At 45.9% G+C, this 25581-nt stretch overlaps 1 protein-coding gene across 4 annotated transcripts; it reads right to left on the bottom strand.

Moving 5' to 3' along the window:
* Positions 1-868: 868 nt before the first annotated feature.
* CDC25A (cell division cycle 25A) lies at positions 869-24282 on the bottom strand. 4 transcript variants are annotated; one of them, XM_006065195.3, is made up of 15 exons: positions 23610-24278; positions 22516-22589; positions 20207-20249; positions 19539-19575; positions 19001-19099; positions 16403-16522; positions 14015-14146; positions 13074-13148; positions 10951-11127; positions 7155-7256; positions 5298-5360; positions 5104-5202; positions 4076-4206; positions 3034-3145; positions 869-2810 (listed from the first exon to the last, which is right to left on the bottom strand). In XM_006065195.3, exons 1-15 carry the CDS (start codon positions 23777-23779, stop codon positions 2670-2672), a joined length of 1575 nt encoding a protein of 524 aa, XP_006065257.1. In that variant the 5' UTR covers positions 23780-24278; the 3' UTR covers positions 869-2669. The 4 variants fall into 4 exon arrangements, with proteins under 4 accessions (XP_006065257.1, XP_006065256.1, XP_044789724.1 ...); XM_006065194.3 differs by having other exon boundaries at positions 19001-19102; positions 23610-24277; XM_044933789.1 differs by lacking the exon at positions 16403-16522 and having other exon boundaries at positions 23610-24282.
* Between the last annotated feature and the right edge of the window lie 1299 nt (positions 24283-25581).

Raw genomic sequence — 25581 nt, 5'->3', positions numbered from 1 at the left:
GGCAGATGCTTTATCCTGAGCCACCAGGGAAGCCTGGGTTAATAAACCATCCGGGAGAGGCAGTGGGGAGACTAGTGCTCACGCTGGGGATGTGTTCTCCCTTCCAAATCTTTGAGCACATTAACACTGGACTTTGGTATCACAAATTTCCTTTCTTAACAAATCGTCTAATAATTTTTTTTTTTTAAAGGCTGGGATCAAGCTTCTACTAAAGAGGCAAACCAGAAGGGAATTGTGTCTGAAGACTGAGGGAATGGTCCATTGTTTAGGACTCCACACTTTCTCTGCTGATAGATCCCAAAAATGGTGTGGCTTGAGGTGGGACCATGGGTGAAATATAAAGGAATACAAATTCACTGCTATCCAGGCTCCACTCTATTTTTTAACAGACTTTTGCTCCAGCTGTTATCCACTCTGGCAGTAGCCCCCAGCATCACACATCCAAGTTCTCCTGGTTGCATGTGGGCCCATGACTCACCATCTGCCTGATTTTCTTCTGCAGTATCCTCTCTGGCTCCTTCAGAACACAACTGAAACTCCTATCTCCTTTATACTGGTCCCTCCTCTGGCCTGTTGCTCAATCCTATGAATTAATACATCTTGTCAGGGAATGTCAGTAAGTCCAGGCAGGCTTTTCCTATCCCCATTTCATCTTGCAAATCAATCTGAATCACAAGTTTGCTTTTGGACTCAGGGGAGTAACTGAAGGTCATCTGGTCAACCTTGATGTCAGGCCACATGACAGCTCTTTGGCATCTTGAGAAAATGTCACTGCCTCTAGCCAGTGCTTTTAGCCAGGTGTGGTCCCAGGTCTTTAGATCTAGACTCACAGTTCCCTTTAAATCCACCATGAAGCAGGCAAAGAGCATGGGTTCAAGATTGTTTTTATTTTCAGAGCCTGCAACAGTTGGTTAGCAATGCTAGCTGAGCTGGTATGATCTGAAGGCCATCCCACCTCCCTTTTCAGGCATTCAACCAACAGAATCCCTACAAACAAGATTGGAAACCAATTCAGATGGGTCTCAGTGTGTGTGGGGGTAGAGGCCTTCTGTTCCCCTCCTCCCCATATACTTTTTCTAACAAGATTGTTTTATAGTCGAAAGCAACTCAAACCCATAACATAGCAACCAGTCATCTCCAGTATCACTGATTTCCTCCCCACCCCCAGAACAGGAAGCTGAGGCAAGAGGGGAGACTGACTTTTGAATATAAGAAAAACTTGGCAACACCCCGGTGGAGCAGAGATGGTGAGGAAGCCAGCGCCTAAGGGTAGGGATGAGCAGGCACCAAACAGCCCTGTCCAGAATCAATCCACTCAGCCCCAGCTCCTTGGGAGGTGTTCCTTTGAGATCCCCACTTCTGTGGGGTGAGATGAGGGACAACTGGTGATGACCCATCTCTCCCTGTCCCTCAAATTAAAACATGATAAACTCCAAGTTGTACCTTCAAAACCCACCACGCTGCTGCCTCCTGAGAAACACACTCTGTAGTCATCTCTGCCAGCACTCACTCCTTTCTAATGCCCGGGACTTCCAGCCCTTCTCCCCACCCTTGGGGGGCCCAGCCAACACTGATTCCATACTCCTTGACTCATAAAAGGGCTATTTAAAAAAAAAAAAAAAAAACAGAAGCTGTCAATGAGTATCAGAGTAATGAAGGAATACACTCAAAAGTACACTCCCTTCCCTTATCCCACAGAGCCCCCCCATCCCTGCCCCCTGACACTGGGATACCTATTCTATACGTTCCAACACTGACTTGGGGGTATCCCCACGGAAGCTGCCTCCAGTGCTTTCCTGATCGTGACTCTTGCCCAGTGACATCACAGGGAGCTGGGGTGAGGAAGAGCAGGATCACTCCCCCCCGGAAAGTCTCAGGGGCCTTCGAGGTAGGTCTGGGAGATTTAGCTTATGTCCTGAAGCCAAGCCTGAGTCCGGTGCCTGCTCCCACCAGTGTCTCAGTCCTTGGCTGTAAATAGCAGCAGCCCCAGTACTGCAGTGCCTCCCGGGGGAAACAGACAGAGCCCCTTGTTCTCTGTCCCACAACTCACATCCCTCTTCTTCCCCCTCCTTTATTCTTTTTTTCTTTAAAAATGAAAGGCAGAGGTACTCCCCGGGATGATAAAATCCTACCTAGGATGGCAGTATTCTAACTGAAAGAAGCAATTAAATAAAAGTCTCCAGGAGTTGATTTTTTTTAAAAAAAAGAAAAGAAAGTGATTGGTGAAGTTGAATAAATTAATGATGTGGGCTAGCCCACAAAGACCTGTGCTTCCCGGGCCGTCTTTGGTGTCTGGCCAGCAGCGTCTGGCAGTCTTTTCTCCATCTCTCCCCTCAGGAGACAAGGCCAGTGCCCAGCGAGGCCGCAGGAGGCCCATCCAACCATGGGGGAGGAGGAGGCAGAACGCCTTGACTGCTGCTCGGAACCCCGCTGCGGCACATGACAGCCTTGGCTGAGCGCCCTGCTGAAGAAGGACGTCTTCCAGGGACGGAGAGGCAGCGGGAGGCTCTGGGCTCCAACCTCGGGAGGGTGGGAGGTAGGTTTAAGACGTGGAGGCCTCCGCCTTTCTCTCCAAGTGTCGCGCTGCTGGCCCCTTTGCTCAAGTTTCTCTGCAGCAAAGAGGGGAGTGGGGAGGGCGGGGAGGCTGCCGCCGCCTGGCCATGAGGCCCTCAGAGCTTCTTCAGGCGGCTGTACATCTCCCTCTTGCTTTTCTCCCCAGCCCAGGTCCGGCTCTTGGTGCGGAATTTCTTCAGGTCTTCTTTAAAGTCCTCGTGGTGCATGGGCCGGTAGCTGGGGGGCTCGCAGTGAGACTGGCGGGAAGACAGGACAAGATCTGGGCACAGTGGCCTCCCACGCACACTCCTGCTCCCTCCCTGCCGGGAGCCACAAGGCTCTGCTGGGGTAGGGTGGGGGCCGGTTCTAGGCCCCTTCTGTGCTCAGGGCAAACCCCCAGACCCTGGGTAGGAAACAGCCATGACCACCAACTAGGGGGTAGTGAGGGGTGGCCTGTGCCCTCCAGAGAGTCCATCTCACCTGGCATTTCAGGAAGAACTCCTTGTATCCGCCCTTCAGGACATACAGCTCTGGGTAGTGTAGTTTGGGGTACTCGTTACTGAGCCGATCCCTCTCTCTCACGTATCGGCACCTGTAAAGGAGAAGGAGAGCCAGAGTCTGATTAGCTTTGCATGGTCAAAGCGGTGCTTCTTACACATCTCTCCAGCTTGACCTGCACTCCTGCAAACAGAGCCCAGATGTGATTTCCTCTGCCACCCGCGACCCTCAGAACCCTGCTCACAGCCAGTTCCAAGGCCTTGTCTTGAAAGGCGGACAATCTCCTCCCCACTTTCCAAGTTAAACAGTGTCTTGATTCCCACCTAGCGTCCTCTCTGCCACCACCACCACTGATTATTTTAAATCTGAAGTGATGCTTTATTGTAGCTATACTTCCACTTATTTTGGTATAAAATTTATCTCTGTAGTAAACTATAATAGGGCCTTGGTCATAAAAGCTTGTGTATTAGCGGGGGCAGGCGGCGCAGTTCTTTTCACCTCTAGTGTGGCAATAACCTGAAAGTAACATAACCCTCTTCTGTGCGAACATGGATTTGACAAGTGTTTGAAAGCATCATGTTAAGTTTTGCCGAGAAGACATCACGCTTTTCTGGTATTTGCATAAGGAGTCACCACACTGTCCCTGAAGGATGCCACCTGAGAACAGCAGCCCCACAAGCAGAGCTAGGGGCAGTGGGGGAACCGAGAGAGCCAGAGTTCAATTCAATATAAAGGCAGGCTGAACAATGGGCCGAGCCCAGCAGTGTCCAGGACTCACTGAGGAGTGGGGGTGATGAAGCAGATGCCCGATCCTTGGGGCATGCTGCAGAGGGAACACCAGAGTAATAGGCTGGACTGGGGAGGCCACAGAGCCCTTCTAAGCCCTTAACAACGACCGTGGTGCAACCATTGGGTCGAACCTAAAACTACACTCCAGGAAGCAGTTCATGAAATCAACTGACTGCTCAACAGGTAAGGATTTAAGAAACATCTGTTACACATGAACTATACTCAGCCCACTCACATGCGAGGGCCGCGCTCAGAAGAGAACTCGCAGTGGAACACCACGATAACACGCTTGCCATCCGTAGGTACGATAGGCTTCTTCAGTAAGAACTCTTCAACCTCCTCTTCCATGTGCAAGTTCACTGCACCCTGTGAAGACACCAGAGGCTTAGGTCTCACGCTGGCACTAATGATTCTTGGAGACTGGTCTTCACATGGGTGCCTCAAGATTCTGTTATGCCTGTGCGCTGTATGAGTGGCATATGTCAATGTAGGGACTTTCATGGCCTTAAGAGAGTGGCAGACCCAAACACTGTCTTTAAATTACCTCTTAGTGTATTTCAACGGGCTTCCCAGGTGGCACTAGAAGTAAAGAACCCACCTGCCAATGCAGGAGACGTAAAAAACATGGGTTCAATCTCTGGGTTGGGAAGGTCCCCTGGAGGAGGGCATGGCAACCCACTCCAGTCTTCTTGCCTGGAGAATTCCATGGACAGAGAAGCCTGGCGGGCTAGGCTCCCCTCATGCAGAGGTCACAGAGTCGGACACAATGAGGCAACTTAACACACACACACAATGTATTTCAACCCAATGGCTTTCTTCCTGGGCAAGTTACACATGAACTGTTCCAACACCCACTTCACCAGACAGCTTAACTCAACTATAAACGTAAGAGGCATCACTAGGCCTGGCCCATGTTGCCAAAGACTGGCTTCTCCTCACAGGTTCATGCCCAGGCATAGAAGTCAGTGGGTTCCACCTCGAAATCCCCCTGACGGTGATGGCGTGGGGGACAAAACAGGGCGCGGTTTGCTGTATGATTAGTGCACACCAGGGAGCATTCTTTCAGTGCACCAGGAATCAAATGCCTTTTACACCCACTGCCTCTTTTTACAATTCTCATAAGCAGCATGTGAGCATTATAACAAGCAGCCAAGTATCACCCCCTCCTTTAAAAATAAAAATAAATCACAGATACTGTCTATAGGGCTCCTGCTATGCCTCCCACAGTAGCAGAGCTTACCCACAAGCCCCAAGAATCTATACCTTGATGTGGCCTCCCTCATACTCATATGGGTATCGGCAGTCGATGATGACAAACTCTTTAATGAGGTTGGCAAACTTGCCATTCAAAACAGATGTAATCTGTGGAGAAAGAGCCAAGGAGAGTCACCTCTGGCTGCCAGGAATGACTAGATCCCAGTATCGCATGGGTGGCAGGTCCCCAAAGGATAACTTACAATTTCTGGAGAGATGTATTTTAAATCCTGATGCTTTCCAGCAACAGTATGAAAGAGGTAACCCTTAATAAGAGAAAGAAATACTTAGCAAATCTGAAAGCTTATAAAGGCAACATTTATAGTGCTTGCCTTCCTGGTAAAAGTCAGCTTATACAAACAAACAAACATGAATCTAATAGAACGTACTGGTTATTTGTGTAAGCACTTCATTAATATCCTAAGACTGAATATTCGTATGGCCCTATGAGGCACATTATCCCCATTTGTAGATGTCAAAACTAGGCCCCTTGCCCAAAGTCAGCCAGCAAGCAAGCCAGACCTGAATCCAGACACCTCAGGTGAATTCCTTTATCACCTGCTTTTGTCGGGAACCCTCATGTCAGCAGCCAGACTGTGCACACCACTTAAAAAGGACACAGCGAGGAATGACTTCACTGTTTACTGAGCACCTGACTTTTGCAGCACGGCGCTGGAGGAGACACTGGAGGTGGAATAAGTGAGACCCACCCAGCCTTGAGGGGGGAAGATGGGCACACCAGCAATTACAAAAGTGACTGGCAGAGTCTAGTGTTCACCCAACCCTGTGGTCATGTGTGGGGTCATTTCAACAACCAACCAATAGCTTCAATTCAGACGCAAGCTTTTACCAGCGAGGACACACCACACCCAGGTCTTGGCCTGCTCTTCCCTTCAGACTACAACTGTCTTCTATTTTTTTTGGCCATGCTGGCATATGGGACCTTAGCTCTCAGACCAGGGATTGAACCCGCGTCCCTAGTGTTGGAAGTGCAGAGTCTTAACCGCTGGACCCCTAGGGAAGTCCTGTCTTCCCACTTATCTCTCCTACCTGGCTGAAATGTCTAGCCCAGCCCCAGAGCTTCCCCAACCACCTAGCTGACATAACTCTTTTATTTCTTAGTCTAATGCTTACACTGCACTGATGTTTACTTCAATTACCAGGTGGTACATGTCCACATGGCATGTCTTACCACATGTTAAGTGTCTTGAGGGAAGGAACCCTGTCTTGTTTTGGAATCTTTGCCTCACACATAGTAAGTGTTTCAGTAGATGTTAGCTACATTAATATGTAAAAGACTGGTCTGGGGACCTTCAAGTTACACATGGCTAAACAAGTTACTACTGACACAGGAAGGTGTCACATTTGACCACAGCACAAAGGTGGATAATCTGTACCAGGCCATCAGCAGACCTTCCTCTGGACCTCCCTGGTGGCATTTTTCCACAAGGACCATGCTCCTCTGGACAAGCGAGAAATTTAGTCTCCATCTGGGACATTCTAAGATGACTTTCTTTTTTAAAAATTAATTAATTAATTAATTTAGCTGCACAGACTCTTAGTTTTGGCACATAGAATCTTCAATCTTTGGCATGCAGAATTTTTTTATTGTGGTGTGTGGGATCTAGTTCCCTGACCAGGGATTGGACCCAGGCCCCCTGCATTGGGAGCATGGAATCTCAGCTGCTGGACCACCAGGGAAGTCCCCTAAGAGGACCTTTTGACATACAGACTTATATACAGTAAGGCTAGAGTTTCATTTCTGCTTCTTTACACTCTTCTGCAGCACTGTTCCCAGAAAGACTGGTTTTTGGGTTGGTGTCCAGGCTTCCTACGTGAAACCTCTGATCAGTACCAGTAAGGTCTACAGTCCCCAAGAAATGGAGGTATACCAGATTATGAATGTTTCCTTATTTTTTTTTAAATTTCAAACTGTGTCCCTTCAGTGGGGGTTGGAGGGGAGGCTACATAACCCAGGAGCCACTTCAGGGGAGGAAGGCTGGAGGGGGTGTTAGGACCTCCCCCGTCCTGCATCATAATGCAGTTCTGCTTGCAGTTACCTTGGAGAAGTCTCCTATAAGGTCCCTTGGGTCATTATCCAAAATGTTCTCAATGGTCCCTTTTGGGGAAGATGCTAGGGATAAAGACTGATGATGTAGAATCTGTAACAAACCAAAGGTTGAGAATGAGACCAGGCTTTAGAATAAAGGCTTTCTCCTTTTTAAAAATGGAAGATTAAAATTAGTTTTAAGTCTACAAAAAGTATTTCTCAGCTCTACCCACTGAGACGCTCCAGGGGTACAGTACGTACCCCTTTGTCAATGTGTTCCCTAAATACTACAGTTGACCCCTGAACACAGAGGTTAGGGCCACCATTCCGCAGCTCCAATTCAACCAGCTACAGATCATGCAGTACCATAACATGTGTTTACTGAAACCAGAGCTTTCTGACTGAATCCAGGCTGGGACAAGAAATGTACAAGATAAACCTGGAACACCTTGTCATTAGTAACAAGGAAGTGCTCATATTTCAAAGAGCATGTCAAAAGGGCTAATCGTGGGGAAGTCGAGATGTCTTAAACAGTACACAAAAAGCACTAAACATAAAAAGACTGGTAAATTAAAACATGTTTTAAAGAAATCAAGAAATTCTGTTAATCAAAACAACAAGATGAGGTAAGAACAGGCAAGCCAGAGTGGGCAGATAAATAATTCATCTCAATAAAAGATTCATCTCTTAATACATAAAGCATTCTCACAAGAGATAACCCAATAGAAATATGGGCTAGAAAGGTGGTTGGGTAATAGGAAAATCTAGAAAAATGACTATCAGAGAAATGCAAAAAAGTTACTACACAGGGTTCCCTTTGATGGCTCAAGTGGTAAAGAACCTGCCTGCAATGCAGGAGGCACAGGTTCGATCCCTGGGTTAAGAAGATCCCTTGGAGGAGGAAATGGCAACCCACTGCAGTATCCCTGCCTGGAAAATCCAATGGAGCTGGCGGGTTACAGTCAAGAGGGTCAAGAAGAGTTGGATACAACTTTAGCACGCACATGCCCATGCTACACAATCCCCAGAATGGGTAAAAGTAAAGGGATGAACACCACCAGATACGAGACTCTCACGCTGTTGTGAGTACAGCTGGCCCTTGGTATCCCTGAAATTGGTTTTAGGAGGCCCGAGGATGCTTATATGGAATGGCACCCAGTACAGCTTGTGCTCAGTAGCCATGGGTTCCAAAGTCAGTTGAAGGGAGACCCCAGATACAGAGGGTTGACTGGACAAACATTTTGGAAAGTTATATGGCAGTGTCTACTAAAGCTAAACACATGCCTAGCCCAGGACACGGAGTCCACGGGAAAAATGAAAGTGCATGTTTAGAAGAGAAACAGCACATATACCATCAGCTAGAATGCTTGATGAAGACAAGATAAGTCTTTTCAATAAATGGTGCCGGGCAAATGGAATAGTCACATGTGAAAGAATGAAAATTAGGCCCCTATCTTACATTGTTCACAATAACTCAAGATGGAGTAAAGACTTGAGACAGGAAACTGTTAAACTCCTAGAAGAAAACACAGGGAAAAAGTTCCCTGATGTGGGTCTTGGCAATTTTTTGGATCTGACACCTAAGGTACAAGCAGCAAATCAAACTAAAAAGCTTCTATCCATTAAAAGAAATGATCAACAAAATGAAAAGACAACCTACATACAGAATTGGAAAAAAAATCTGCAAACCACATTATCTGATAAGGGGTTAATATCCAAAATGTAAGGAATCCATACAACTTAATAACCCCCCCACCAAAAGAAACAAAAAACCTCCCAAATAAACCAGTTTTAAAAACAGAAAAGGATCTGACTAGACATTTTCCCAAAGGTACACACATAGCCAACAGGGACATGAAAGGATGATCAATATCCAGACTACAGTGAGATATCACCTCATGTCTATAAGAAAGACTGTCATCAAAAAGATAAGATGGGGCTTCTCTGGTGCTCAGTGGTAAGAATCCGCCTGTCAATGCAGGAGACATGGGTGCGATCCACAATCCGGGAAGATCTCAATGTGCCTTGGAGCAACAAAGTCTGCGTGCCACAACTACCGAGCCTGTGCTCTAGAGCCCGGGAGCTGCACCTACTGAAGCCCGAGGGCCCTAGAGCCTGTGCTCTGCAACGAGAAGCCACCACGATGAGAAGTCCACACGCCACAACTGTAGAATAGCTCCTGCTCACTGCAACTAGAAAAGTCTGAGCAGCAACAAAGACCCAGCACAGCCAAACAAGGAAAAAAAATAAAAAAATCTAATTATAAAATGAATCACTTAAAAAAAAAAAAAAGACAAGAGCAATTCCCTGGTGGTCCAGTTAGGATTCCACACTTTTACTGCCTAGGGCCTGAGTTCAATCCCTGGCAAGGAAACTAAGATCCCCCAAATCCGTGGAGTGGCCAAAAAAACAAAAGACAAGAAACAAGTGTTGATAAGGATGTGAAGACTAGGGAACACTTGTACAGTATTGGTGGGGCTGTAAAGTGGGATGGCTGCTATGGAAAACGGTATGGACGTACCTTAAAAAGTTGAAAACAAAACATATGATCTAGCAATACCACTTCTGGGAACATATTCAAAGGAAATGAAAACACTAGGTCAAGAGATATCTGCACTCACATTACAGCAGCATTATTTATAATAGCCAGGACATGGGAAAAAGTGTTCGCTGACAGACGAATGGATGAGGAAGCTGGGATACACATTCACACAATGGATTATTATTCAGCCATACAAAAAGAAGGAAATCCTGCTATTTGCAGCAACATGGATGGACCTTGAGGGCATTATACTAAGTGAAATTGAAGTAAGTCAGACAGAGAAAGACAAATAAGTATATGACATCACTTATACAGGGAATGAAAAAACAGAAAACACACAATGCTAACCACTACCACAACCATCAGAACAAAAATCAAACTCATAGAAAAGGAGATCAGATTTGTGGGGTTACCAGAGGTAAGCAATGGAGGCGGGGGGCCAGATGAACGTGATCAAAATGTACAACTTCCAGTTACGAGACAAGAACCAGGGATGTAATGTAAGACATGATGACTACAGTTAGGTCAGATGTATGGTGTATATGAAAGTACTTGAGAATAAATCTTGAGTTCTCATCACAGAGAAATGAACTAAAATACTAAGTGACAACGAAAAACACTGTAATCAATGTTGTGAAACAAATCTAAAGTAGTCCTAAATAGGTCAGGACACAAGAAAAAAAAAAACCCAACCAAGGGAAAAAAGCTATGGCCCTACTCCAGGACCCAACAGCAAGTGGGGATCTTAGACTTCCACACTTGCCCAGCTGTAATTAAGTGCCCCAATCTCAACCTCACTGGGATGGTGTTGGTGGAGGTCTAGAAGGGAGCTTGAACTTCCCACTCCTGCCCAGCAGCCATGAGGTCTGACCTACCTAAGTGGCACATCAAGGGAGGCTGAACTTCTGTCCCCCTTTCCCTGCAGTATCGGAGTACTACTAAACAGCAGTTACACAGCCTCATAATATCCAAAGTACACAGACACAACTGAAAAAAATCTCTTGTCATATCAAGAACCAGGAAAAATCTCAACCTGAATAGGGAAAGACAATCAACAGGAAGCCACACCAGACACAGATGCTGGAACTACCTGACAAGGATTTAAAGTAGCCATCATAAAAATGCTTCAACAGGCGATTCTGAACAAGACTGAAACAAATGAAAAATAAAAACAGCCAGTCTCAGCAAAGAAAAAGAACCAAACACGCATTTTAGAACTGACAGATATAACATCTTTGAGTGAAAAAGAAGCTGCAGAACTAACCTCCTGGGGCTTCTCTGGACTAGCTGCCTCTTCCGGACTGGCCCCAGCCACGCTTTTCCTCCGCTTCCTGCTTCCACCTGGGGACTCCTCTAGTGATCGGTCTGGTCTTTTCAACATTGACCGGATGGTAGAGCTACACGACGCTGAAGGGGAGTCAAACAGCTTGCAGCGATTGCCCTTTGGGGAAAAAAAGAGACCCGTGTTTCATTAAAATACATTGATTTGAATGGTAAAGAGGACAGACCAAGGACTTCCTGGGATGGTTTAAGATCAAGCCATTCTAAATTGGGCTTCCCAGGTGGTGCTAGCGGTAAAGAACCTGTCTGCCAATGCAGGAGACAAGAAACTGGGGTTCAATCTCTGGGCCAGGAAGATCCTCTGGAGGAGAGCATGGCAACACACTCCATCTAGTATTCTTGCCTAGAGAATCTCATGGACAGTGGAACCTGGTGGCCTACAGTCCACAGGGTCGCAGAGTTGGACATGACCAAAGGGACTTAGCACACATCCTAAATTAGGAAACAGACACTGTCCATTTATCTAGTCCTTGGCACAGAGAAGACACTGAGACCCTGGTGTTCACTGAACATGTTCAAACCTGACACTGGATACAAATGAGGAAGACTACCTATGCCCTGAAAAGCCTACCTTCTGCACAGGGTCCTAAGAGTCAAAGGGTTCCTGATAGTCCCCAGCAAGTGTTACCTTCCAGCCAGGGCCACACTTCTGGCTTCCTCTTCCCCTCTACTTTATTATTTGCACCTTGCTCGAGCAGCCTGAAGAGGTTTTAACAGCCCCCCTAAACCCAGAAAGGTATGAGGCAGCTGGATTATACCATATATTAGAGCCAGTTAAGGGCATAAAACAGAGTTGAGTTTGAGTTTGCAGTGGGCAGGGGTGCCTTCAAAACTGTTTAGAAGTCATTCTCTCTGCTTGGCTGTTTTTCTTTCTGGACTGTACCAGAGCATTTTAAATTCAAGACTTACAAAGCCAAAGGAAATACAGGAAGATGTGCTATAGTACTACTTTTGAGGACTACTTTCTCGGGGTTTGAGAGCAGCCAACCTGACTAGTGGTAGAGACAGTCTGACTTCAGCAATCTAAACTCATCTCAGCCCGTTTACAACTCAGTGTTCTCTGGCTGGGCTTTTCCTTCTGAACTCGGTATCCTTTCACACACATCCTGTGCCCCTCTCCCTCCGTGAAGCACTCCCTTTCCAGCTGATACTAACATTTCAGTGTCGCCTCTTCTTTTGAAATGTTCCTGATAGTTTGCAGCAAGCGTGTCCCAGAGACCAAGGGTTTTCCGCTTATTTTTCTGAAGTTCATTTTAATAGGATGTTGTTCAGAAAAGCAAGATTACAGGTTTTATTTTTGTCTGTTTGTTTTTAACCTAGAAGAGCTGGAAGCATTTTTGGAAAGAGGGTCTACTGCTTTCAGTAAGGTCTCAGAGGCCTTGTAAGCTCTTCAAGGGCAGAAACGCCAGCTCTGACTCAGCCCTGGCCCTATGATGACTCCACTATGTCTGTGAAACTGCACTGCTGTGAAGGGCCTACACATACTGCTTCATGGTTTTTACATCCAACTTATAAAACCGAAAGCCATTTCCTAAGCATTCTCACACTGTATATATTAATAATGTTATCTTTCAAAAGGACTTAGTAAATCTGGTCATACCATTTTACTGGGGTGGTCTAATCTCTCAAAGCTTTGCACATTAATCTACTAAAATATGTAAGTGGCTTCAAGACTGCAATAGTTCATTTGTTCCACATTTATAGTTCAGGGGCATGGATTAAAGATGTATTCAGTGTCTATACATATACCTAAGAGTGTATAACTGTATGTGTACTATGATAAGAGCTCACTTTCCCTGGATATTTACATACATGAGGATGTATGTAAAGGCATAGCCTTTGAAAGTGTCCCTGATGGAAACAGATGTCTGTAGTCTACACAAGTAGGTGGGTATTAAAACAAAACAAAACACCCTTGAAAAATCAGCATACATCAACACCAGGAAACACTAGTGACCAGTCAAATAGGCCCATAGGCTCAAACGCAGAATCTCAAAGGAAACAATTTAGATTCCTGTCACTCCCTCCAGACACACTGGAACTTACTAGGTTACTAGTTCTTCTCATGACAAGGGGAGCTGTCCAGAGGCTGGCCATGCAGGACGGGGTCTCTTCATCATTCTAAACAAAGAAAAACTGTGTCATAAAGGTCCAAAGGTCCATTAGAAACAACATTAGTTAAAATGCGTTAGATTTCTTCTTGCAGAATACCAGAAAGGCGTGAATAGGAAGTCTTCTAAGGGTTAATGCCTCCCCTCTCCACAACATTTTAAGGTCAAGAGAGTAAGAGTGATGCTATCTGAGCATAGCTAAGGGAATGCCCCCTGAGGGGCCATGAGGAGCCACTGGTCTCCTCAGCTTTACATCACATGGCAGCTATTCTTTCAGTCCCTGATTCATGTCCTTCCAGGAAAAAAAAAAAAAAACGATTGTCAGCTCCTGCAGGGGAGGAAGGATCACATCGGTGTTTTCTTTGGAACACCTCCATAGAATTTAATCAGGCTAGAAGCAGAGTCTCAATAAGTTCCCAACAGATGAATAAAAGCATCAGCCACGGCTTCCCCTGGTGGTCCAATGGTTAAGAATCCTCCTTGCAATGCAAGGGACACAGGTTCAACCCCTGGCCTGGTAAGATTCCACATGCTGTGGAGCAGTTGAGCCTGTGGACCACAACTAAAGAGCTCGTGCTCTGGAGCCCACGAGCTGCAACTACTGAAATCTATGCGCCTAGAGCCTGTGCTCCACAACAGGAGAAGCCACCACAGTGAGAAGCCCGCGCACCGCAACAGAAGAGTAGTCCAGCTCACTGCAACTAGAGAAAGCCCAGTGCCGCAACCGAGAACAAATACAGCCAAAAATGAATTAAATAAGTAAATGAAACCTTAATAAAGTATCAGTTGGTTGGGGGATCACTGTTCTTTTTCAGATGACGGCTCTCCAGGGAAAGTTAGTAAAAATGGATCAGAAAGCACACACTCACACCATACCTTCAAATTGTCTCCATCAAGAAGATCCATGAAGCCATCATCCTCATCAGACAAAGTGGGAGTCACAGGTGACTGGGGCATAAAAGGAATGGAATTCCCTGGTTCATTGCCATCTCTTTCATTTGAGGAAAGCTAGAAGACAGAATTCATGGCTTGTTAATAATCAGCTTTGATTTCTCTGAATGGGTTACTAGTTTTTATGAGGAAAATATACCATATTCATTTTAAGAAGTTTTAGCAGCTACAAATCAAAGGAAAAATAAGACCTAAGATTATAAATGAACTGATATCCACACACAGTTCTGAGTCGAGTCAGGCCAGGTAGCCTTCACAAAGAACTCTCCCCAGGAGCAATTCATCTCATGGTGGGATCTGGGGCTAGCCTCCAATGAAGGGCAAGGCTTGTTTTTTCTGAGGATTATTACTGGTGAACAGGGATCAGCATGAGGGTAGTGACAGATGATAATCTGCTAAAATGAGGAGGGGTGAGAAGATACCAAGTCCCTGTGAAGACCACAAAACAGACTAGAGAAATGTTTTTTGTAACTCCAGTTCTGACAGAGGGATATAAAGTCTAGAAAGTTCTAGAAAATCCATCCTTGTTCTTTAGACTCGCAATTTAAATGACAGTTGCTCAATCTTAACTGAGGAATTACTTGCGCCAGACACTGGGTGTGCTGCTGTGTGCTTATTTGCTAAGTCGTGTCCAACTCTTGTGACCCCACAGACTGTAGCCTGCCAGGCTCCTCTGCCCATGGGATTCTCCAGGCAAGAATACTGGAGTGGGTTGCCATTTCCTTCTCCAGGGGATCTTCCCAATCCAGGAATCGAACCCAGGTCTCCTGCATTGCAGGCAGACTCTTTACTGACTAAGCTATGAAGGAAACCCTGTTTTCAGACTGGGATATAACCTTTTATGTATAATTCCATTTAAGCATCACAACACACTAAAGGTAGTTAATCCTCTATTTTCCATTTTTATTTAACAAATCAGGAAACCAATGCTTAAGAGAGGTTACCAAGATTACACCGCTCACTCGTTTGACTGCAAAGTCCAAGCTTTTCTGCCCCTTATACTCTCCCTAGGAGAAACCATTCCTGGAGTCAAAATAGAGTATATCTCATTAGGCAATCCTATCTTGTTTTTTCAGTAAAACTCCCATTATAAAATGATTTTCAGGGCTTCCCTGGTGTTTCAGTGGTAAAGAATTCACCTGCCAGTGCAGGAGACACAGGTTCGATCCCTGATCCAGGAAGATCCCACATGCCTGGGAGCAACTAAGCCCATATGCCACAACTAGTGAGCCTGTGCTTTAGAGCCTGGGAACTGCGACTACTGAGCCCACATGCCAATTACTGAAGCCCGTGTGACTGACAGACACGATCTTCTCTGTCTACAAGAAAAGAAGCCACCGCAATGACAAGCCCGCACACTGCCGTGAAGAACAGCCCTCACTCTCCGAAACTAGAGAAAAGCCTGACCAGCAGCAAATACGCAGCACAGTCAAAAATAAATACATAAAATTATAAAAATCTTAAAATATATATTTAATATAGAAAATTTATAAAATCCATTCAAAAATCTACCATCTAGAGACAAACACTGTTAATAATGAATTCTTTTCTAGGTACTTTTCACAGATAGTAAAAAAGTCCAGAGATAGATTTTTTTCCTCTTCTATAACAGTAAATCTCTTTGGGGTGGGGTGTGAATGCATTAATCCTCAAGTGACTCTCAAGTTTACTGAGTAGCCTCTTTACTGGCTGAACCCGAACCTCAGGCCCTAAGCCAGACTGGAAAGCTGTATTTTCAGATACAAGTTTCTGGGAAAATGTGGAAACCGAACATGGTCATTTTGCTCAAGTTGGGCCTCTCTAGTCCACCACCGTCAGATCACCAGTAGGAAATCGGGACATAATGACCATCTCTGACAAACAAACAATCCTGGGACAAATACAGTCAAATAGCCTTGTAGGCAATGGGTTCACTGGAATACCTAATAGTTCTTAATAAACCAAGTTTGGTAGAAATCATGCGCTCGCTCCAAACAAAATCACTCTGGGAAGTACCTCTCAGCACTCAGAAAGCAAGTTTTCAGTAGGACAGATAATCCCACCATACACACATTCAGAAGAATGACCCACGATTGACAAGGTCAAATATGCTTTGCTCGAGTCCAGTATTTCAAACACACCACCTCTCACCCTGCTTCTTCCTGTCTGCTCTCCAGACACAGCAGAAACACCGAACATTTGAGTCTCAAAACGTGAGTTTCAAAAGACAAAGTCAAGGTAAAGACAGCTAGAGCTGTTGCAGGGTCTTTAACTCCAGATTGCGGAGGCTTTTATCTTCCCATCAGGAACTCCCAGGAGTACAAAAGCACATACCATCCGAGCTGGGGCGGAGTTCTGCCTCTGTGTGAAGAGATCTTTACCCTCCTCCAGTCCATGAACATGTAGGCAGCCTCGAGATGCAGGTCTTATTGGCTTCTTAAACTCAAAGACTTGCTGCAAGACAGTATACATGAGACATCATCCACTGTCTGTGAAAACCAGCCCTAGGGTCTCAGCTATAGCTCTGGAAGGCAGGCAAGAAAGTGGGTACTGATCACCTGTCTCCAAACCCATGTCTCATCTAATTCAATGGATCTGTATAATTAAGAATTTCAGGACTTCTTTGGTGTTGCAGTGGATAAGAATCCGGCCTGCCAATGCAGGGGACATGGGCCCTCCAGTCTGGGAAGATTCCACATACCACGGAGCAACAAAGTTGTGCCGTGCCGCCACATCTACTGAGCCTGCGCTCTAGAGCCCACGAGCTGCAACTACTGAAGCCCACAAGCCCAGAGCCCGTGCTGCACCACAGGAGAAGCCCCCACCTGCTGCAGCTAGAAAGCCCGCATGCGGCAATGAAGACCCAGCAGAACGAAAAATAAAGTAAAAAAAAAAAAACAAAAAGTATTTTAAAGATTCTGTCAAAAGCTAACTTCTCTAATCCAAGTACTAACCAGGTCTGACCTTGCTTAGCTTCTGAGACCAGATGAGATCGAGCACGTACAGGGTAGCATGGCCACAGACAAAAGCTAACTTCTAATAACAGAACTTTTTTCTCTCACCACAAACACTTTATTTTCTAACAAACACATGAGTATTTGCCAGGTACACAAGACAGAGTTAAAAGTAAATCAACAACAACAACAAACTAAATCAACAGCTTTCTGTCAATTATACTTCAACTAAAAATTTTTTTTCTGAAGTCTAAAGCAATTTCATTTCAATATAATTGAACAGGAATTGAAACTTTTCAGTCTAGACTTGTATTTGAGGACTTTATATTTTCCATTTTCTTCCTACCAATAGGAGACAATTAAGTGGAAAACATTTAATGTTATTTTCCATAATAAAAGCAATGAAGAAAAAAACTAATGGCAACATAACTGTAGCTAACACTGCTGTACGATAAGATAGCAAATCCTAAGAGTTCTCATCACAAGGAGACAATTTCCCCCTTTTCCTTTCTTTTTCTTCTGTTGTATCTATCAATATATGAGAAGATGGATGTTAGCTGAACCTACTGCAATCATTTCACAATATATGTAAATCAAACCATCATGCTGTATGCCTTAAGTTTATAGTGATATATGTCAAGTATTTCTCAATAAAACTGGGGAAAAAAAGATCCTTTTAGTTTATTCAACAACATGGATGAATCTCACCTATTGATGAGTGAAAGCCAGAAGTGATAGAACACATACTGTATGATTTCATTTTACTTAAAAGTTTAGAAACACTCATAATTCCCCCTCCCTAAAATATCCACTTAAGAACTTGTCAAGCACAGGTAGTATCAGAGTATTTACTTGCCCACACACACTAAGTACTTTCAGTGCATGAGCTCATTTATCCACCCAGTCATCCCCATTTTACAGATGAGGCGACTAGGCCTGTAGGTTAAGTGATGTGCCTAAGGTCTGGCTTCCCAGACGGGACAACTCCAGAGCAAGAGCTCTTTAACCTACGTATGCTATTTCCCCTTCAGAATGAAGCCATAAGCAGGCAACCCTGGGAGAAGCCAAGCTGGGGGTAAGGGGATGGGGAGTGTGGGAAAGAGACCAGGCAATAGTGTAATAACAGCTTTGGACTCTGGTTAAAAGCATTACACAGAGGCAGACTTAGTGTTCCAAGCACTCAAGACAGGAACTCAATTGTTCTTTCTTTACCTCCCTCAGGGCACCCTGTTGCCAAAGGAATCATTAGGAAAGTTCATGGAGGCAGTAGGTTCTGTAAGTAATAAGTCCAGAAGATTCTAAGTATGCGTTGTAGCATTGCAGTGGAGGATGAAGAAGGGGAGAAAACAGACATGGAAATACAGTAAGAAAGAAGACAGGGAAAGTTGAGCTGATGCACTGAACTCTGCCCTGTGCACAGCACCCCGGCAGGTTTGAGAGAACCCAGGCCAGGGTGTTCCTGGGCTTTTGGCTGCCTAACTGCAACTCACCCTCTAAGCTACCATTTCAGCTACCCTGAGATTCCCTGGGATTTGTTGGCTTTGTTCTTGAAAACACTGTCAAGAAGCCTTTTCCTAAACTTTTCACTCATCCCACGGTCAGCACAAAGAGGCAAGGAAGGCCTGCCCAGACCCTTCCACATAAAGTGTTCTTGGATGTAATTTCCCCCTAAGAGCCACCTTTTGAGCAACTCCTACCTGCCAGGAACCATTTTAAATGCTTTTCTACATTATCTCATTTAATTCCAACAACAGTCCTACAAGGGAGTGCTACTCCTATTTAAACATAGAAGCCTAAAAAAACAGCTAAGGTCACAGCTAGCAAGCAGTAGGATTCCAATCCAGGTTTCTCTGACTCCAAATACCATCATGACTTTGATAAAGGTTGAGTCTCCCAGAAGACAGCCCTGCTACTTCTCCATCAGCCACTTGTGGGTGTGAGCTCTGCCCCTAGGCGAGCAGGTTAATGCTGCACTCACATTTTCCTTGTTCTCATCCTGGTCAATCAGCTGAAAGACATCATGGTCAAGAGAATCAGAATGGCTCCTCTTCAGAGCTGGGCTACACCCCAAGAGCTTCTGCTGTCAAAGTGAAAAAAGGAATTAGGGTACATCAATGAAAATGGAATGGAACCTCAGTTGTAAAAGGGAAAAAAAAATGGTGGTAGGTTAGGGAGGCTTAGCTCCTCACAGTGCAGTGGATAACCAGTCAACGTGACTAGGACTCTATGGCTTTACACCTAACTTCACAAGATCTACACAGCACTCTCTGCAAGGACTCAGGTACCAAATCAACCCCCAAATAACATCATTTGCATAAAAAGAACCCCCTTCCTGGTTGGAAAAGCCCTCAAGAGGCAACCATTATTGAAGCTGCTTTAGGTAGAATGTTTTGAATGTTTATGAGACAAAGTAAGGAAAAGCAGTCTGTCTAAATTAAGGTTTATGATCAAGATTACTGGTAGCTAAGGGGCAGATAACAGTTATTAGCTCAAAAGAAACAAGGGAACTAACTTACAGGTAGGGAATTTATTCTCCTCATGGGATTTTCAAGGCTGCAATGAGATCAGAAAGTAAATCATGAGAATCGAGCAAGGAAAGTGGTATTCATATTAGTAGATGCATAGTGTCTAAACTACCGTTTGATGGGGTGAGGGGAGCATCAAACATATTCCTGTTTGAGGCAAGATGGAAGAATAGATTTCTGAAGCTGTTCTGTTTTCACAAGCAGCCCCATAACTGGGCTTCTAGTGAAAAAAGCCTGGATCATCTCTTAAAATATACACCTTCTAGGGAGTTCCCTGGTTTTCTAGGGGTTAGTATTCCAGGCTTTTACTGCCATGGGTTGGTTGGGTTCAATCCCTGGTTGGGAAACTGAGATCCTACAAGGGAGGCAAAACAAACAAACAAAAAAAACCAAAGTTCTCCTAGGACAATGATGTCAGGAGACAGAGCAAGGGTTTGAGTGATATTAGAACAGAACCCCAAAATTACAGCTAAAATAAAGGAAGGGAAGTTCTGAAAAACTGCTGACACAAACTACTCATCTCAAAAGATAGCAGACTTTATAGGATCCAGGAGTCTTAATCAGGACCACTACATCCAGAGCTTCAGTCCAGAGCATGAATAATTTCATTCGAAAAATTATTTTTCTAAGCACAAACATTTAAAAGCGTGAATACATACTTTTCTTTACTATCCAAGGGCCCAGGAGAATCCAGACAGAAGCCTGTGTAGGGGGGAAAAAAAAAACAAACACACCTCAGACTTTATTGTTTTGGGCTTCAAAATCACTGCAGATGGTGACTGCAGCCATGAAATTAAAAGATTCTTGCTCCTTGGAAGAAAAGGGTTACGACCAACCTAGACAGCATATTAAAAAGCAGAGACATTACTTTGCCCACAAAGGTCCATCTAGTCAAAGCTATGCTTTTTCCAGTAGTCATATATGGATGTAAGAGTTGGACTATAAACAAAGCTGAGTGCCGAAGAATTGATGCTTTTGAACTATGGTGTCAGAGAAGACTCTTGAGAGTCCCTTGGACTGCAAGGAGATCCAATCAGTCCATCCTAAAGGAGATCAGTCCTGAATATTCATTGGAAGGACTGATGCTGAAGCTGAAACTCCAATACTTTGGCCACCTGATGCGAATAACTGAGTCATTGGAAAAGACACTGATGCTGGCAAAGACTGAAGGCGGGAGAAGGGGACGACAGAGGATGAGATGGCTGGATGGCATCACCAACTCAATGGACGTGAGTTTGAGTAAACTCCCGGAGCTGGTGATGGACAGGGAGGCCTGGCGTGCCGCAGTCCATGGGGTCATAAAGAGTCGGACATGATTGAGCGACTGAACTGTATCTGTAACACCACTTATTCATTAAAATAAGTACATAAAACTACTAGTACTGTTTCTTTAATGCAGTCAACAAAGGTTCATGGCTTGGACTTTTGCCAGAATTGAAGCTGAATTGCCATGATTGCGAAAACTTCATATTTGCACAAGTCCAAACATTTTCATAGTATATCTACTCATGCTTTCCTCCTTGCACACACCATCTTGGATAATAGGCTATGAGGAGACAGAATTTAACCAAACCTCATGACTTATTTACAAAACAGAAGCAGATTCACAGACTAGAAAATAAACTTACGGTTACTAAAGGGTAAAGGGGACAGTGCGGGGGATAATACTACTATATACAAAATAGATAAAACAACAAGGTTCTACTACATAGCACTGGTGACTATATTCGATATCTTGGAATAACCTACAATAAAAAAGAACTATATATGTATAACTAAATCACTTTGCTGTACACCAAAATCTAACACAACACTGTAAATCAACTACACTTCAAAAAAAAAAAGAAAAAAAGAAAAAAGGTCTTAAATCATGATTATTAATTCAGTTAGAGGTTACCCAGGCTAACTTTCTGTGATTTCCAACTATGGAAAGGACAAGTATTTGTTTTCTGGAATAGTTTTTTGTTCAAATATTTCATATCCTGTCAGATCATGTACATAATTCAGGGGGTTGGAAAATATTATTATGTCCTTTGACAAGCAAGCATTTATTGCCTTCAACAAGATAACACCAAGTGAGGTGCTCAACTCAAAGGCAACAGAATAAAGGAGATGCTGCTCAGCTGGCCCAGAGCCATCAGGGCCTGCCTAGCACACACTTTTCCTCCACGATGTCTAAATAATCATACAAGAAGTTAAGTGTTAGTGCTCCTGGCATGACACTCTTCCTTGCCACACTGCCACAGATGACAATCCTATCCCTGGTTCTTAAGAAGCTTACATCTTAAGACTTTTGCTCTTGCAGTTCTTTACTCTAAAGCATCTGTGCAAATAAACCTTGCCCCAACACGAACTTTGTTGCTGTTTAGTGGTTAAGTCGTGTCTGATTCTTTTGCAACCCCATGAACTACAGCCCACCAGGGTCCTCTGTCCATGGGATTTTCCAGGCAAGAATATTGGAATGGGTTGCCATTTTCTTCTCCAGGGGAATCTTCCCAACCCAGGGATTGAACCCACATCTCCTGCGCTAGCAGGCAAATTCTTTAACACTGAGCCACCAGGGAAACTAACATGAACTTATGGTTAGAATAAAGATGTACTGGCAGTTTCTCCAGAGCAGGCTCACTGAAATAATTTCATTATACTTCCAATAACTTGACGCATAATTTTAACCAATAAGATTTCCTGAATGCCACTTAAAGAGTGGTATGGTTAATTTCATACTACTACTCATCTTCAAGACCAAGCATAAACCACCTCCTTGCAGCCACTTGACAGTTTCCTCTCTTCATAAACTGCCACCGGGGCTCCTTTGTACTGTCCTAACAGGTGTCTGTCACTCAATGCCAGACTTCTGCTTGCTACCTTCACTCACCAAACTGAGTTTCTAGGTGAAAGCACATGTTCTAGCAAATTTCAAGCACTGCTCCCCACAAGGCAGACAAATGATAAAAGACTAAAAGAATACCTGAATCAGTTGATTCGGAGGAGCCCATTCTCTGCAGACTGCTGTTTTTCACCTCCATGGGTTGTTCATACTCACTGAAACCAAGAAAAGTAACTCACAGGAGATAGCCCATGACAGGGCAAGGTGCCATACTGCCATGAACCATCATTACTTCTAGGCCACACCACAAAACACTTAGGCCACACAGAACACCCAGTTAGCACTTACGTATAAAAGGAGATGAGAAAAGAGTAGGTTGGCATTGGTCACACTGCAGATAGGAGGAGGACAATGACTATTGGACTACTTCCTGAAATGAGAGCATGTGTTCTAGGTACAGAGCTAGGAGCGGGAATGAACAGGACAAGTTCCTGCTTTTCAGAGATTGGAAAAGACATGTGCTTCTTTAGAAAATGGGACGTCCAAGACTGATGAGAAAGCAGCTTTACCAAAAAACAAACAAACAAACAAAAAAAAAACGGTGGGATGCATTTTTTAATAAGGAAAAAGTGCAGGAAAATTTTAGGAGTGGAAAGCTGAGTTAAAAGACCTGGTCTTAGGAAAGCATGGGGCTGGGTGTGTGTGGGGGGGGCGGGGGGGGGGGGGGGGACACAGCAGGAATATGCACGAGGCGAGGGATTGCGACGATTTTCGCAAACGCAAGGAAAGAAAATGCCACGTCCCTTGCCTGAGAAGGAAACAGAACTCACAGAAAGCTAAGATAACTACGAGGTGGTTCTGCAAAGGATAGAAGTGAGCGACTAGGAGGGCCTGTTTTTCCCCGTGGAGGCAGATTTCAAAGAGCTTCGTGGAGTAAGGACAGAAGAGCACAGGGCAATCTAAAAAGGGGTGGCGAAGGTGGGGAGCCCAGGCGTACCCCACCCCCTACCCGGCCCGTCTCGGGGCTGAGGGCGGCCCCGGAGGGTCCGAACGGCCTCTCCCGCCCAACATTCGGCCTGGGGGGAGGGTGCACATGGCGGGTCCCCGTCGGTGGGGCCGCCCCCGAGCGGCAGAGAGGCAAGCGCTACCCTAGCGGCCGGTTTTCTGGCCTGATCTACCCGAGAGCCGTCTGGCAGGCCAAACGCCTGAGGCACCGCTCCTCGGTCCCTCCTCACCTGCCCAGTCCCTGCAGCTGGTCCATGGTGACCGTCAGGTTGGTGACAGGCGACAGGCCCCCGGCGGCTGGCGTGCCGAACAGTGCCTTCACGACGGGCTGCGGTGCGGGCGGGGGGCTGCAGGCGAAGAGCAGGCGGCGGCGGTGCGGGGGCTCCGGGCCCAGTTCCATGGCGGCGCCGGGCCTCCTAGGGAGGCGGCGCCGGGCCTCCTAGGGATCCCGCTCCCTCTTCCTCCGCCTCCGCCGCGCCCGCCCCGCCCCGCCGGCACTGGCCTCGGCCGCGCGCCCCGCAGCCGGCGCCCGCGGGTCAAATACAAACACGACCCCGCGGTTCAGGGATGCGGCTGCCGCGGGCAAGAGGCGCGGACAGGCGGGTGTCCAAACTCGGCAGGCGCCAGCCACAGGCGCGGGTGCGTCCCCTCACTCCGCGAGGCTTGCGGGCGGGGGGCGCCGGCAACCTGAAGATTAAATCCAAACAAACGGAGCGCGTCGGGGAAGGGGAGCGGCTAGAGCTACGAGGCAACGACCCGGGCTCACACTCTTCACTTTTCTTTCACTCTCTTGCCCGGGAGTGCAGACAACCAGGCCGACATTCACCTCCTTCCCGGGCCGTCGCTGCCAAGGAGGCCTTTCGCGGTAATAGCTGCTCACTGCGGCCTGCCGCTCCCCCGCCCCCCCCCTTTCCTAGTTGGCGCCAAACGGAATCCACCAATCAGTAACCAACTTCTCCTCCTCGCACAGGAATGGCAGCTAGGTTGGACCAATGAGAGGGGAAGAAGGAAGCAGCTCGCGGGACACTGCGAGGTCGGCCCCCTCTCAGAAAGGGGCGGGGCCTAGAGGGGCCCTCCGAACCCGAGGAGCTCAGAGGTCAATGAAAACTCCCAGCCGACCCTGCGAGATGCCGGGAGAGAGCGGAAGGCCCCTCTTGATGCGTTGCATGGTGGGAAGCGTAGTTCCCACAGCGCGCCGGAGTGTAGTCGGCTCTTACCGCGTTAGGCCAAAGCCCTCTCGGCCTCTATTCTGTGTTCCACACGCTGAGGAAATGTGGAGCGTAGAAAAAGCTGTTCGGTCCCCTCTTCCGCTCCGGGCCTCCAGGCCACAGTTTTATCACGAGAGAGAGAGAACTGGATGACCCAAGGAGTGCGCCCTGCCTCACGAACACAGGGCCCAACTCTGGAGCACTGAGGCTCCTGTCCAGCCGGCTTTCCTGGCCTTGAGCTGCTGATTACAAGACTTAACCCTATGGCCTGCGTTGTGGGCCTCGGCATTGTTTGCTGACCTCTAGTTTAGCTTTGGTATATTTTCTCAGAACCATTTCCTTCTCTCGCACCCTTTCTTGCTTCATTCGGAGTGCCTGGATAAGCAACACCTGGTGGTTCAGTGGTAAAGAATTTGCTTGCCAATGCTGGAGGCTTGGGTTCTACGTCTGGGTCCAGAAGATCCCCTGGAGAAGAAAATGGCAACCCACTCCAGTATTCTTGCCTGGCAGGAGGAGGCAGAGGAGCCTGGCGGGCTACAATCCATGGGGTCGCAAAGAGTCAGATACCACTGAGTGACTAATACTTCACTTCACTTTGTGTCTAAACAGCAACAGATATAATAATAATAAACACTTATCTAGTGCTTATGTCCCACTGTTAGAAGGCCTTTATTCATTTGTTTAATTCTTACAACAATTCTATGAGAGAAATTATCCCCACTTTGTAGGTAACCAGATTTGTTGTAATATCCCTTGCAACAGTGATGATTCCTAGAATGAATGATTTTATGAGAGAGGCAGAGGTACAGCTGTCAGTCCTGAAAAGGACTTGTCTTTACGTAGCATGTTCAGAGCAAATACTGTTTATTTAGCTTGTGTATTTAAATATTTTGGGTGTTTGGTTAAGATTAGGACCATTCTGAAAGAGACGGGCATACCAGACCACCTGACCTGCCTCTTGAGAAACCTGTATGCAGGTCAGGAAGCAACAGTT

The sequence above is a fragment of the Bubalus bubalis genome, chromosome 21, assembly GCF_019923935.1.
Source record: "Bubalus bubalis isolate 160015118507 breed Murrah chromosome 21, NDDB_SH_1, whole genome shotgun sequence".
NCBI lineage: Eukaryota > Metazoa > Chordata > Mammalia > Artiodactyla > Bovidae > Bubalus > Bubalus bubalis.
The sequence above is the reverse complement of the archived record's forward strand: the minus strand, read 5'-3'. Positions and strand labels throughout refer to the sequence as shown.